Source organism: Hemitrygon akajei, chromosome 6 (assembly GCF_048418815.1).
Source record: "Hemitrygon akajei chromosome 6, sHemAka1.3, whole genome shotgun sequence".
NCBI classification, from domain to species: domain Eukaryota; kingdom Metazoa; phylum Chordata; class Chondrichthyes; order Myliobatiformes; family Dasyatidae; genus Hemitrygon; species Hemitrygon akajei.
In genome coordinates this window covers 185593254-185608785 of record NC_133129.1, presented here as the reverse complement: position 1 = coordinate 185608785, position 15532 = coordinate 185593254, and the positions used below count along the sequence as shown (strand labels likewise).

At 44.9% G+C, this 15532-nt stretch overlaps 1 protein-coding gene across 1 annotated transcript in view; it reads right to left on the bottom strand.

Annotated features, from left to right (window-relative positions):
- Positions 1-15532, bottom strand: part of mrvi1 (murine retrovirus integration site 1 homolog) — a 253637-nt gene that overhangs the window by 100982 nt on the left and 137123 nt on the right. The window contains exons 12-13 of the mRNA XM_073049956.1: positions 4147-4197; positions 3460-4053 (exon numbers count right to left, since the gene is read on the bottom strand). Of these exons, the coding sequence (XP_072906057.1) occupies positions 3460-4053; positions 4147-4197 (645 nt within the window). The remainder of the gene's footprint in view (positions 1-3459; positions 4054-4146; positions 4198-15532) is intronic.

The window sequence follows — 15532 nt, the reverse complement described above, 5'->3', positions numbered from 1 at the left end:
TAACTGCCCTACAGATATTGCGGAAAAAAATCCTTAGAATGACCATAAGAACAGCTGTATATATCACACCAGAGTATAAGCTGCCTTTGACATCTTTATGCTTTAGCTACAGAGTACTTGGCCCATTTCAATCAGATTCCTGGTTTGAAGCTGCACATAGGAACAGAATTAGGCCATTCGGCCCATTGAATCTGCTCTGCCATTCCATCGCGGCTGATTTATTATGCCACTCAACTCCATTCTCTTGCCTTCTCCCCATAATCTTTGATCCCCAAGAATCTATCAACCTCTGCCTTAAATATACCCAATGACTTGGCCTTCACAGCCACCTGTGCAATGAATTCCACAAATTCACCACCATCTGGTTAAAGAAATTCCTCCTCATCTCTGTTCTAAAGGGATGTTTGTCTAGATTGATACCCGAGGGTTTAACACAGACGGCTTATTACACATCGATCTGTGACACAAATTAGAACTCATTCCAATTACAATTTATAGTGTAAAGTGTTCCTTAAGGTTGCTATTGCTGGGGGAGTAACAGGGATAAGCTCCCACTACCTGTAAATGTTCCCAGTGGTATGTGTCCCAAATAGCCTCTGACAACCAATTCCAGCTTCTGGCCTTCATGTCTGGCGTAGCTACTAAGCCCAGCGGATACTGACAGGAGAAGGGGCAAAGGTGGGTTACTGGCTCCTTAAAACCAATTGTTTTGGGCAGATGGGATGTGTCAGCCATGGTTGGCAGCTCATCTTGGACAAGGAAAACATGATCTCAAACCTCTGCTGCCTTGTGGCTATACCCACTCATGGGGAAGCCTTCGAGAGTAAACCCCAAGAAAAAATCTGGAGCTGGAGTCTCTAAGGCAGTGAGTTCAACGCTGACTGGTAACTCCTGCAACGCTGCTGGTGCCAAACTGTATTGGTCTCTGCCATTCCTTTAAGCCCATAAGATATAGGAGCAGAATTAGGCCATTCAGCCCATCGAGTCTGCTCTGTCACTTCATCACCGCTGATCCTGGACCCCCCTCAAACTCATACACCTGCCTTCTTGCCATACCCTTTGATGCCCTGACCGATCAGGAAACAATCAACCTCCACCTTAAATATATCCACAGACTTGACCTCCACGGTAGTCTGTGGCAGAGCATTCCACAGATTCACTACACACTGGCTAAAAAAATTCCTCCCTAACTCTGTTCTAAAAGATTGCTCCTCAATTTTGAGACTGTGCCCTCTAGTTCTGGACAGCCCCCACTAGAGGAAACATCCTCTCCACTTCCACCCCATCTAGCCCTTTCAACATTCGGTAGGTTTCAATGAGATTCTGATGCATTCTTCTAAATTCCAGTGAGTACAGGCCCAAAGCTGCCAAATGTTCCTGATATGTTAACCCCTTCATTCCCGGAATCATCCTCCTGAACCTTTGGATTCATCCACTTTGTGGAGAGGGACAGCCTGCCTCACGAGCAACAGCTTACTCTCTGTATCACATAGACAGCCAGGATGCAGCATCCATGGTCGACCCTGACCAAGGGAGAGCCACAGAAGTAAAGAGATGCAGAAAGTTTGTCAAAGATAGTTTGCCATTTAATGGCATTGCGAAGATTTCACAATTGTGTAAAAATCCTATCAACAGGTGTGTGGGAACGTCATGCAGCAGACACATTACCACTCTCCACCTATTCCTTCATCCTGGTGTTGCGTGAACATCAGTGTTAGCAAACGACAGTCCAAATTGCATGCACTCTAACAAGCTGATATACAAAGTCAGATACACAAAAGGTATATTACTTGGACGATTGGAGAGCAGCTGGGAGGGAGTGGGGAGGAGAGGGCTAAATGAGGAAGAAAGGGGAAATTTGGAGGATGAAGAGAGCAAGGAGAGGGTGAGAGTGACATGAGGCAAGTGGGTAGAAAGAGAGGGAGGGGGAAACAAATGGGGAGAGAAAGGGAGCAGGAAGATGAGAGAGGGGGACAGAAAGACAGAGAGGGGAGAGAGAGAGACAAGAAGAAAGGGGAGAGAGTGAGGAAAGAAATACAGAGGGAGGGAAAGGAGAAAATAGACAGAGAGGGGGAGAGAGAGAGAGAAAGATGAGGAGAGGAGGAGAGGGGTAATGAGGGGGAGAGAGGGAGGAAGGAAGAGAGAGAGAAAATAATTTCAATCCAGTACCTATTATGTGGGAAATGGGAATTCAGTGAATGATTTGAACCTAAGACTGGATCCAATTGTGGCCATTTCTCATGTGCAAAATTGTGCATCTAAACATTATTATTTATATCATATCATCTTGCGATTTTCTCTGTCTTCTAAAGTATTTTCTTGCTCAAGCATAAGGCCATAGAGCCACACAATGTTGTTAAAGGCCATTTGGCCCAACTGGTCCATGCTGACCAAGCTAGCCATCTAAACCAGTCTCATTGGCCTAAATTTAACCCATGTGCAGGTGCTTGGTAATTGGTTTTTAAATTGTCACATGAACCAAGGCACGGCGGAGAACGTTGCACACCATCCATACAGACCATTCCATTCCTGAGTACGCCAATAGAAAATTGAATTGAAAATTCAACCAATAGAAAATTGTGGTTAAATAGAAAATTGAGCAAGTGGCTGCATTTGCACAAGATGAGGAACTACTACGGATGGTTCTTACAGAAACATGACTCCAGGACAACATCACACGCACCATCAATCTACAGGCCGTGACACTCAGGGACGTGCTGTATCATTATTATTTTTTATATTATTATTATTTTTTGCAACTATGTTTTCTATTATCATAATTATGCTAGATGTGCTGTGTGTGATTGTTGATACTGCATTTTATTCCTTGGCCCTGGAGTAACGCTGTTTCATTTGGCTGTATTCATCTGTATGGCTGAATGACAATTAAACTTGAACTTGGGCCATGATGAGGTAGATTCAGAAATCGACAGTTACTGCGGCATCTTTATACAACGTACACCCTGAGCTAAGCACTGCATGCCCTGCTCATCCCCCACCCCGAGGACTTTCCTTTCATCCGCGTGCCTATGTAAGAGTCTCTTAAATGCCCCTAAGGTATCTGCCTCTACCACCGCCCCTGGCAGTGTGTTCCACACACCCACCACTCTCTGTGTAAAAATCTCTATGTTCTAGATGTGGTTAAAGGAAGCGTGAGCTCGTTGCCAGGCAAGAACATGACCGCAGTGAAGTGATTTGTCGAGAAAGGAGTGCACAAAGTGACAGCATTTGTACATGCAGACAGTGACAAAGGAGGAACCAGAGCAAGGGTTCTAGCCATTCGCTTAACCGGACCTCAGCTGATCGTTCATCAAGGAGTAACGACCCTGTGCATCAGGGCAGCAGTCCCAGCCTTGCTTCCAGGATTCCCTCTGCTGTGCCCCCCTCCAGGAAAATACCAAGGCAAAAGCATGCACCCCTTTTTGTGGGCAGAGAGCCCTTGACAAGCAGCGAAGTTACCTCACGCAGTTTGGTGAGTTTCTGCAGCTTTGGTTCAACGGGCAGTTCCTTACAGTCGAAAGCTCTAAGTTGGCTGTTGTCGAATACGTTGAAACTGAAGCTCTCAACGGCCTGGAAAGGGGGGCTTGGGGGCTCCCCGTCCACCTCCAGACACTCCCAGGAAACGGCCCGCAGAAGGGGCTGCGAGCTCAAAGATTTGATTTCGGCTGTGCAGGGCTTCCTGGGGCGAGGGACAGCATGTTCAATACTCGTTCTAACAGCTCCGGTTTCAGAGACCAGTGCCTGGGGGGGTCTCACTGGAATCATGTTGCATTCCAGAGATCTTGGCTTGGTAGGACCAGCCAAAGCACTTACTGCCCCTTTGACATGGGTGCTATGGCGGTTCTTGTCCAAAGGCTTGGACTCGCTACGTCCACCAACTTCCAGGGAGGCAGCTTCTTTCCGATGGACAGATGTATCCGCCACCTTTCCAGGAGACATCTGAAAAGCCATTGGTCCAGGAGATGGTTTTCTATTTTCCACGGCCTTCTTGGCTGGAGATAGTTTTCTGGTTTCACTGGTTGTCCTGGCTGGAGATAGCTTTCTGGTGTGTTGCTAACGCGGTGGTTGAAGAGAAAAGAAAACAGTCAGTGGTTTGGCATTGATCATGAAGGCGTAAAGAAATAACACAATACTGACAGTACCAACCTCGGATCTCACTCCGGCATCTTGTTGTCTTGATCCAGGGACTTCTAAAAGCTATAAATGAATGACATTTAACATAACCACAAGATTACGGACCGAAAACAGAGTCCTGATCAGGTATACTGCCAACTTCACCATCTCTTTGGTCAAGAAAGCACAGTAGCATCTCTGCTTTCCGAGGAATTTGAGGCAAATGAGGCTCCCCTAACCCCATTCTGACCAAATTTTACAGGAGTCCTGGCCAGTTGTATTATTGTCTGCTATGGGAATTGCAAGACCCTACAAAGATTGAGAGGACTGCTGAGAGAACCATCAGGGTTTCTTTTCCACCCATTAGAAAGATGATGGTGGACCCATCACCACCCAAGGAGATGGTGGTGGACTTTAGGAGATCTAGGCCTCATATGGAGCCAGTGATCATTAATGGAGAATGTGTGGAGCAGGTTAAGACCTACAAGTATCTGGGAGTACAGATAGACGAGAAGCTAGACTGGACTGCCAACACAGATGCCTTGTGCCGGAAGGCACAGAGTCGACTGTACTTCCTAAGAAGGTTGGCGTCTTTCAATGTCTGTAGTGAGATGCTGAAGATGTTCTATAGGTCAGTTGTGGAGAGCGCCCTCTTCTTTGTGGTGGCGTGTTGGGGAGGAAGCATTAAGAAGAGGGACGCCTCACTTCTTAATAAGCTGGTAAGGAAGGCGGGCTCTGTCGTGGGCAAAGTACTGGAGAGTTTAACATCGGTAGCTGAGCGAAGGGCGCTGAGTAGGCTACGGTCAATTATGGATAACTCTGAACATCCTCTACATAGCACCATCCAGAGACAGAGAAGCAGTTTCAGCAACAGGTTACTATCGATGCAATGCTCCTCAGACAGGATGAAGAGGTCAATACTCCCCAATGCCATTAGGCTTTACAATTCTACCGCCAGGACTTAAGAACTTTTTAAAAGCTATTATTAATGCTTTTTGAGATAGTGATTTAGATGCATATCATATTTTTTTACTGAGTTAAGTATTGTATGTAATTAGTTTTGCTACAACAAGTGTATGGGACATTGGAAAAAAGTTGAATTTCTCCATGGGGATGAATAAAGTATCTATCTATCTATCTATCTATCTATCTATCTAGAGATATGTATCAAGACCTCTGAGTATGCAGGGCCCTTAGCATTGTCAGTTATCCCTCCCATCCATCCAGCAAACTCTGTGACCCTCTATCATCAGGCAGGAGGTACCTTAGCATTAGGAAATGAAATTTAGGATGAGAAACACCTTCTTCCCTCAGACTGTGAGACGACTGAACTCCCAGCCACCACCCGGGTCTCACCACGTATGAAGCACCAGTAGCATTATACTGTTTACTTATAACTTGTCTTGTAAATGCATCTTATTATTTGTTAATTTATTGGTGGTAATATTACATTACTAAGAGCTGGTGATCTCTTAAAATAAACTCACCTGGCAGAAGGCAATGGCAAACCACTGCTGTGACTTGCCTAGTACGCGATTTCCCAATACGTCAGAGCAGCGTGGAAGGAATCCATCCGCTACCTGGAAATAATTCCAGATGCGACCTACCTACGAAAATTACTTTATGTGTTGTGTGTGTGTACTGTGCTGTGCTACTTGGTCTTGGGGGGGGGGGGGGGCGATGTTGTTTCATTTAGTAGTATACTTGTGTACAGATGAACGACAATAAACTGAAATTGAACTTAAAGATTACTGATCTAAAGCAAAGACACCCAGTCAGGTACATGTCAGATTATGTCTGTGTAAATGCCACTGTTAACTTTCAGTCTATAAACTAAAGATCATAATCTCATTTGATGAACAGTCAGCCTGAAACATTGACTGTTTATTCATCTCCATGGATGCTGCCTGGGCTGCTGAGTTCCTTCAGCATTTTGTGTGTGTTGTTCATGATCTAATTAATGCTATTCACTGTTTACACCAGGGGTTAATCACTTGCCTAACATGGTTGTAGGAACATTCCAATACAAAAACACCGCACAGTAGTAACTATTAAAATAAATTTTACTGATGTGATCCCTATGAACTTTCTACTGTCTTTGCTCCAGGGGAGATGTTGGATTGGGGCGTGGAATTATTATTTTTTTGTAGTTTCACTTTTCTATGCTTGTTTTGTAATTCTATATACTCACCTACATACGTGTAATGGCTCGGTGAATTTTCTGTAAGAAACATATAGTTGTTTCTGTAACTTGCTGGAAATTTCTTGGTTTCTCAGTAGCACTACTTGTATCTGGCTATTTGATAGGCTAATTGTTATCACTGGAATTTGTGTTAACTCCACTCTGAGTATGAGATGACCAGGATTGCTTTTCCTTAGCCTTTCCTTTGTTCTGTCAGTTCATTTTTTAACCGGTTCTTTGTTCTTTTAACACTAAGTTAAATTGCTTAGCAATAAGTTTTATTTATTTACTTACTTTTATTTAGAGGTACAGAGCAGAGCAGTCCCTTTTCCCTTCCTGCTCTTTGAGCCGTGCTGCCCAGCAGCCCACCTATTTACCCCTAGCTTAGTCACGGGGCAATTTACAATGACCAATTAACCTACTACCTGCACATCTTTGGATTGTGGGAGGAAACCGGAGCACCTGGAGGAAACCCACATCATCACGGGAACAGCATGAAACTCCTTCTAGATGGCATCAGAATTAAACTCTGAACTCTGATGCCCCAAGCATTGCACTAATGGCTACACTCCCGTGGCGCCCTATCGTCTCAATCTTGACCTCCAAAGGACCCTTGGATCCAAAAGAGGTCTTGATTAAATTCTTCCTTACTTCCAGGTTATTATCAAGGAGGCCTTCTGCTGGTCCGGGCTGACTGTGGATATTGTGTGCTAGATGCCTAGATACACAAGCCAAAGGAAGTACGATATGGAGGAGAAGCTGCTGCCCGTGCAGCAGACTCCCCCTCTCCACGCGGTTGATGAATCCAAAGGAACGGCAGAGACCGATACAGTTTAGTACCAGCAACATCACAGGAGTTGCCAGTCAGTGTTGAACTCAGTGTAGGACTGCATTACGGACTCCAGCTCTGGATATTTCCCTCTTCGCTTGCTCCTGAAGCCTTCCCCATGAACGGTTATAGCTACAAGGTAGTGGAGGTTTGATCAGGTTTTTTTCTCTTCACTGAGCTGCCAACACAGCTGGCGAGCCCCATCGGCCCAAAGCGACTGGTTTTAAGGTGCCAGTAATCCATCTTTGCCCCTTCTCCCGTCCATAGAAATGGTTCTGCTGGGCTTAATAAGCCAATCATGAAGGCCAGGAGCAGGACTTGGATGCCAGGGGCTATTTGAGACGTACATCTTTGGGAGCATTTAATAGATGGTGGGAGCTCATCTCCACTATCCACCCACCTCCCCCCACCCCCCACAGCTATGACAACCTTAAGGAACCAAGATTATTATTATACTATTGCAATTAGAGTCTTCTTTCTTCATCCATTCACTTCTTTCACCTGCTCCCCCCTCCATCACCTGCCAGGTTGTATCCTCCATCACCTTATTCTGGCTTCTGGCCCCTTCCTTTCCAGTCCTGATTAAGGGTCTCGATCTGAAGTGTGAACTCTTCATTCATTTCCAGAGATGCTTCCTGGCCTGCTCAGTTCTTCCAGCATTTTGTGAGTTGCCCTGGATTTCCAGCAGCTTCAGAACCTCGTGTCTAGGTCCAGATCATTGGCAGATTTCTCTCGGCAGAAAGCTGGCTGGACTCTACGTATCTACATACTCTATATGTATCAGGTATGTAAGTTAGCACAGTGTGCTCACCACATCTTTCCAAACACCACGGGAGCCAGCACAATGCTGTTACAGCCCAGGGCGACAGAGTTCAGAGTTCAACTCTGTAAGGGTTTTGTACATTCCTTCCTGTGAGCTCATAGGTTTCCTCCCACATTCCAAAGATGCACAGGTTAGTAGGTGAATTAGTCTTTGTAAATTGTTCTGTGATTAGGAGGTGGATTGCTGGGCTGGAAGGGTCAATTCTATGCTGCATTGCTCAATTGAACAAAATATAAATTTAGCAGCTGTCCTGACAGCAACATCACCCCCGAATAAACTGCTGGGAGGATTCAGTGGGTAAAGAAACATCTGTCTTGTCCTTCCAGCAGACAGTTTGAGGCTCCAGATTCCAGCATTCCCAGTCCCCTGTGTCTTCATTATGATCTGATAGTGTGCTTACAGAGAAGGAGAGAATATAGCTACAACTTGGGAAGTAGTGGTTGGTGTAATGTTATTAGAGCACCAGTGGCATGGGTCCAATTCCATAAGATACAGGAGCATAATTAGGCCATTTGGCCCAGTGAGTCTGCTCCACCATTTCATCATGGCTGATCCAATTTTTCACTCAGCCCCAATTTCCTGCCTTCTCCCCATATCTGTTCATGCCCTGACCAATCAAGAATCTATCAACTTCTGCTTTAAATATACATAAAGTGTTGGCCTCCACAGCTGCCTGTGGCAAAGAATTCCACAGATTCACCACTCTCTGGCTAAAGAATTTCCTCCTCATCTCCGTTCTAAAAGGACGCCCCTCTATTCTGAGGCTGTGTCTTCTGGTCCTAGACTCTCCAACCATAGGAAACATCCTCTCCATACCTACTCTATCAAGGCCTTTCACCTTGATAGGTTTCAATGAGGTTAGCCCTCATTCCTCTGAATTCTAGTGAATACAGGCCTGAAGCCATCAAATGCTCTTCATATGACAATCCGTTCAATCCAGGAATCATTTTTGTGAAGCTCCTTTGACCCTCTCCAGTGTCAGTACATCCTTTCTAAGGCAAGGGGCCCAAAACTACTCACAATACTCCAAGTGAGGCTTCACCAGTGCTTTATAAAGCCTCAATATTACATCCTTGCTTTTATATCCTAGTCCTATATATAACATATAACCATATAACAATTACAGCACGGAAACAGGCCATTTCAGTCCTTCTAGTCCGTGCCGAACGCTTACTCTCACCTAGTCCCACCGACCTGCACTCAGCCCATAACCCTCCATTCCTTTCCTGTCCATATACCTATCCAATTTTGCTTTAAATGACAATACCGAACCTGCCTCTACCACTTCTACTGGAAACTCATTCCACACAGTCCTCTTGAAAAGAATGATAACATCCCTTTAGCCTTCTTCACCATTGATTTAACCCACAAATTAACCTTTAGTGAATCCTGCACAAGGACTCCCAAGTCCTTTTGCACCTCAGATTTCTGAATTTTCTCTCCATTTAGAAAATAGACTACTCTTTTATTTCTTTTGCCAAAGTGCATGACCATACTCTTCCTGACACTGTTTTTCATCTGCCACTTCTTTGCCTATTCTCCTAATCTGTCTAAATCCTTCGGTAACATCTCTGCTTCCTCACAGCTACCTCTCCCTCCACCTATCTTCGTATCGCCCATAAACTTTGCAACAAAGGCATCAATTCCATCAGCCTTTGTAAAAAGAATCGGTCCCAACATAGACCCCTGTAGAACAACACTAGTCACTGGCAGCCAACCAGAAAAGGCTCCCTTTATTCCCACATTTTGCCTCCTGCCGTACTAGAATCTTTCCTGTAATATCATGGGCTCTTAAGTTGTTAAATGACCTCATGTGTGACACCTTGTCAAAGGCCTTCTGAAAATCCAAATACACAATATCAACCAATTCTCTTTTGTCTTATTCTGCTTGCTAATTCTTCAAAGAACTTCAACAGATTTGTCAGGTAAGATTTTCCCTTAAGGAAACCACACCTACTATGGCCTATTTTATCATGTGCCTCCAAGTACTCTGAAACTACATCCTTAAAAATTGACTTCAACATCTTCCCAACCACTGAGGTCAGAATAACTGGCCTATAGTTTCCTTTCATTCTGCCTATCTTCCTTCTTGAAGTGTGGAGTGACATTTGCAATTTTCCAGTCTTCCAGAACCATTCCAGAACCTCTAGAAGGAGGTCTTGGCCTGAAACCAACTGTTTACTCTTTTCCATAGATGCTGCCTGACCTACTGAGTTCCTCCAGCATTTCATGTGTGTAATTTGGATTTCCAGCATTTGCAGATTTTCTCGTGTTTGTCATTTCAGAATCTAGTGATCCTTAAAAGATCATTACCAATGCCTCCACGATCTCTTTAGTCACCTCTTTCAGAACTTCGGAGTGTACACCATCTGACCAGATGGCTTATCTGCCTTCAGATCTTTCAGTTTCCCAAGAACCTTCTCCATGGTAATGGCAACTTAACACACTTCCTCCCCCTGACAACTTGGAACTTCTGCTAGTGTCTTCCATAGTGAAGACTGATGCAAAATACTTATTCAGTTTGTCCACCATTTCCTTGCCCTCCAATACTCCCTCTCCATTTTCCAGTGGTCTGACATCCACTCTCGCCTCTCTTTTACACTTTATGTATCTGCAGAAACTTTTGGTACCCTCTTTAATATTATTGGTTAGCTTATTTTCATATTCCATCTTTTTCTTCTTAATGACCTTTTTGGTTGCCTTCTATGGGTTTTTAAAAGCTTTCCAATCCTTGAACTTCTCACTAATCTTTGCTCTATTATATGTACTCTCTTAAGCTTTTATCTTGGCTTTGACTTCTCTTGTTCACCATGGTTGTGTCGTCTTGCCTTTAGAATACTATTTCCTCTTTGGGATGTATATATCCTGTGTCTTCTGAATTGTTTTCAGAAATTCCAGCCATTGCTGCTCTGCCATCATCCGTGCCAGTGTTCTTTTCCGATCAATTCTGGTCAGCTTCTCTCTCATGCCTCTGCAATTCCCTTTACTCCACGGTAATAATGATACATCTGACATTAGCTTCTCCTTCTCAAATTTCAGGATGAATTTGATCATGTTATGATCACTTTACCCTGACAGTTCTTTTACCTTAAGCTCTCTAATCAATTCCAGTTCATTGCACAACACCCAATCCAGAACTGCTGATTCCCTAGTGGACTCAACTGCAAGCTGCTCTGAAAAGCTACCTCATGGGCATTTTACAAATCTCCCCTCTTGGAATCCAGCACCAACTTTATTTTCCCAATCCACCTCCATATTGAAATCTTCCATGATTATTTTACATTGTTTTTTTGGCAAATGTTTTCTATGTCCCGTCGTAATTTGTAGACCAAATCCTTACTACTGTTTTCATTTCTTTATATAACTCACAAAAGGGTTGTTTCACCCTTGCAGTTCCTTAGCTTTACCCACAATAATTCAACACCTTCCAACCCTATGTCACCTTTTTCTAATAATTTGATTTCATTTTTTACCAACAGAGCAACACCACCCCCTCTGCCTTCTTGTCTGTGCTTTTGATAGAACGTGTATCCCTGGACATTAAGCTCCCAGCAATAATCTTCTTTCAGCTATGATTCAGTGTGTCTACAACATCATACCTGCCATTCTGTAACTGTGCCGCAAGTTCTCTGTCTTATTCCATATACGGCACACATTCAAATATAACACCTCCAGTCCTGTACTCACCCTTTTTGATTTTGTCTGCATTTTACAAGGCAACTCATCCTGTTGACGGCTATTTTGCCCTGTCATCAGCCTCTCCTTGCTCGCAGTATCACTACACACTGCCTCTGTTTGTAAACCATCTGCCTCATCCTCAGCATTATCATTCCAGTTCCCATCCCCTTGCCAAATTAGTTTACACCCTCCCAAACAACTGTAGCCAACCTGCCCGCAAGGATATCGATCCCCCTCGGGCTCAGGTGTAACCCATCCCTTTTGTACAGATCGTACCTTCCCCAGAGGAGATCCCAATGATTCATAAATCTGAACCCCTGTCCCCTGCACCAGTTTCTCAGCCACACATTCACCTGCCAGATCATCTTATTCTTACCCCCACCGGTACCTGCCACAGGCAGCAATCCAGAGATTACTATCCTGGAGATCCTGTTTCTCAGCTTTCTATGTAGCTCCTTAAAATCTCTCTTCAGGACCTCCTCACCTTGTCTACCTCTGTCACTGGTGCCGAGATACACCCTCCCCCTCGAGAATGCCATGGACCTGATCTGAGACATCCCAGACCCTGGCACCAGGGAGGCAATATACCATTCGGGTTTCTCTATCGTGCCCACAGAACCTCGTCTCTGTCCCTCTGACTAGGGACTCTCCTGTCAGCACTGCCGTCCTCTTCATTTCTCCGCTCTTCTGAGCCACAGCACCAGATTCGGTGCCAGAGACTTGATCACTGGTAGGCTGTCCCCCGCAACAGTATCTAAGGTTGTATACTCATTATTGAGAGGAACGGCCACAGATGCACTCTGCACTGGCTGTACTTTTCCCTTCCTTCTCCTGACAGTCACCCAGTTACCTGTCTCCTGCAACCTAGGGGTAACTACCTCCTGGTAGCTCCTGTCTATCACCTCCTCATTCTCCCGTATGAGCTGAAGGTCAGCGAGCTGCAGCTCCAATTCCCATCACTGTCTTAAGGAGTTTGTACGTTCTCCCTGTGACCACGTTGATTTCCTCTGAGTGCTCCAGCTTTCTCCCATTCCCCAAAGACGTAAGGGTTAGTGTGTTAGTCAGTCCCGCGGGTGTAATCGGGCGGTGTGGACTCGTTGGGCGGGGAGGGCCTGTTACCGTGCTGAATCTCTAAATAAATACAATTTATAACCGCGAAGGCCACACAGAGTGGGTGTGTCTGAGTGCTAGTGGGGTAAGTAAAGACATCAAACTCTCAGCCCTTGTTGTTAGTGAAAGCATTTTATTGTGCATTCACACATGCAACACTGGTGCAGTCACCAGCACAGTGAGTTGTGCAGTAGAGTTAGCTGTACAGGTGAAGGAGCCGTTCATTCTGCCATGCGTGATGTTAACAGGGAGATAAGGCAGGGGAGCTTTGACAGAGATCGACGGCTACCTGCTTCTCAAACATGTGTCCCAATGTGAGACCGGATGTACGATCAATGGTGGGTTAATAAACAAAGCAGCTTCGAATCATTCAGAGTCGCAGTGAATACAAGATGGAAGATAGACCTTCAAAGTATCTCCTTGTGGTCTGGTACAGCCAATCAACAGAAACAGAACAAGCTGCAGAGAGAACATCGTTCCCCAGAATCCACAAAGCCACAGAGAGCCATACATCACGGGCACATCCTCCCCAACATCCGTACTATCTACAGGAGGAGCTGCCTCATCCATCATCAAAGATCCCCACCATCTTGTCATAGTCACCATCGGGCAGGAGGTACAGAAGCCTGAAGCCCAACACCACCAGGTTCAGGAACAGCTACAGTATTTCCCTTCAACCATTCGATTCATGAACCAACTGGCACAAACTGAATCACTATAAACCTTTGGTCTCTTTGAACTACAATGATTTATTTTCTTATTGTCATAGTTGTCTTTTTTCTTGTATGATGGTGTATGTTTAATTGATGCTTTTCTTGTGAGAGCTGCTTATCTGACGCTCTGTGCCTGTGGTAAAACCGCGTGTTTTGCTTTGCATCTCTGTCGACATGCTCGCGTGTAGATGGTGAGAGGCTGGACAGACTTGAGTTTACTCTGGAGGGTCGGAGGCTGAGGAGAGATCTGATAGAGGGTTTTCAAAGAGTTAGAGTGGACAGACAGCACCTTCTTCCCAAGGTTGAAATGTCTCATACTGGAGGGCATGTATTTAAGGTGAGAGGGGGTAAATTCAAAGGAGATGTGAGGGGCAAGTTTTTTTTACACAGAGATGGTGGGTGCCTGGAATCTACTGCCTGGGGTGGGGGTAGAGGCAAAAACATTAAAGGCTTATAAGAGACATTTAAATAGACACATGATTGTGAGAAAAATGGAAGCATATGGACACTGGATAGGTAGAAAGGCTTAGTTTAGTTAGACATTCGATTACTGATCTAATTGGTTTGGCACAAAATTGTGGGCCAAGGGACGTGTTCTTATGAGGTGCTGTTCTGTGTTCAATGTTTCATAACAGTGAACTTGACAATGAACTGTGGACATTTATCTTTGTGCTTCCACCCAACACATTTATACAGACCAAGTTGCTTATCAAAGCTAGTCCCATTTGCCCAGATTAATCCCATATCCCTCTAAATCAGGGGTTCACAACCTTTTTGATGCCATGGACCAATACCCATAGAGGTCCATGGAGCCCAGGTTGGGAACCCCTACCCTAAACCTTCCCTATCCATTTCTTCTACAAGCTGCTTTCCTGCTGAGGTAGATGGAAGCTCCCAACAACAGACCCATGAGAGCCATTCCCCATCCTGACCATGTCAGTGCTCTCACACCCAACAACTTCCCTTGAATGAAGCACTCGGTTCAGTTTGTTTTTTGTTGTCATTACCAAACACCTGAATGGTTCAGAACTGAGAGCTGCTGTGGAAAAGCCCAATACAGCAATTACAATTGTGTCAGAGAGAGAGGGAGAGTGGGAGAGAGGGTATCAGGAGTAGAGTATCACAATGTATTATTGGGAAATAGGTGTGTGTCAGAGAGAGGGAGAGTGGGAGAGAGGGTAACAGAAGGAGAGTATCACAATGTATTATTGGGAAATAGGTGTGTGTCAGAGAGAGGGAGAGTGGGAGAGAGGGTATCAGAAGGAGAGTATCACAATGTGTTATTGGGAAATAGGTGTGTGTCAGAGAGAGGGAGTGTGGGAGAGAGGGAGAGTGGGAGAGAGGGTATCAGGAGTAGAGTATCACAATGTATTATTGGGAAATAGGTGTGTGTCAGAGAGAGGGAGAGTGGGAGAGGGAGAGTGGGAGAGAGGGTAACAGAAGGAGAGTATCACAATGTATTATTGGGAAATAGGTGTGTGTCAGAGAGAGGGAGTGTGGGAGAGAGGGAGAGTGGGAGAGAGGGTATCAGGAGTAGAGTATCACAATGTATTATTGGGAAATAGGTGTGTGTCAGAGAGAGGGAGAGTGGGAGAGGGAGAGTGGGAGAGAGGGTAACAGAAGGAGAGTATCACAATGTATTATTGGGAAATAGGTGTGTGTCAGAGAGAGGGAGAGTGGGAGAGAGGGTAACAAGGAGAGTATCACAATGTATTATTGGGAAATAGGTGTGTGTCAGAGAGAGGGAGAGTGGGAGAGAGGGTAACAGAAGGAGAGTATCACAATGTATTATTGGGAAATAGGTGTGTGTCAGAGAGAGGGAGTGTGGGAGAGAGGGTAACAGAAGGAGAGTATCACAATGTATTATTGGGAAATAGGTGTGTGTCAGAGAAAGGGAGAGTGGGAGAGAGGGTATCAGAAGGAGAGTATCACAATGTATTATTGGGAAATAGGTGAGAGTGGGAGAGAGGGTATCAGAGAGAGAGGGAGAGTGGGTTTAGTATCATCACATCTACCAAGATAAAGTGAAAAGCTTGCATAGTGTGCACACAGATCAGATCATTACACAGCACATTGAGGTCAAA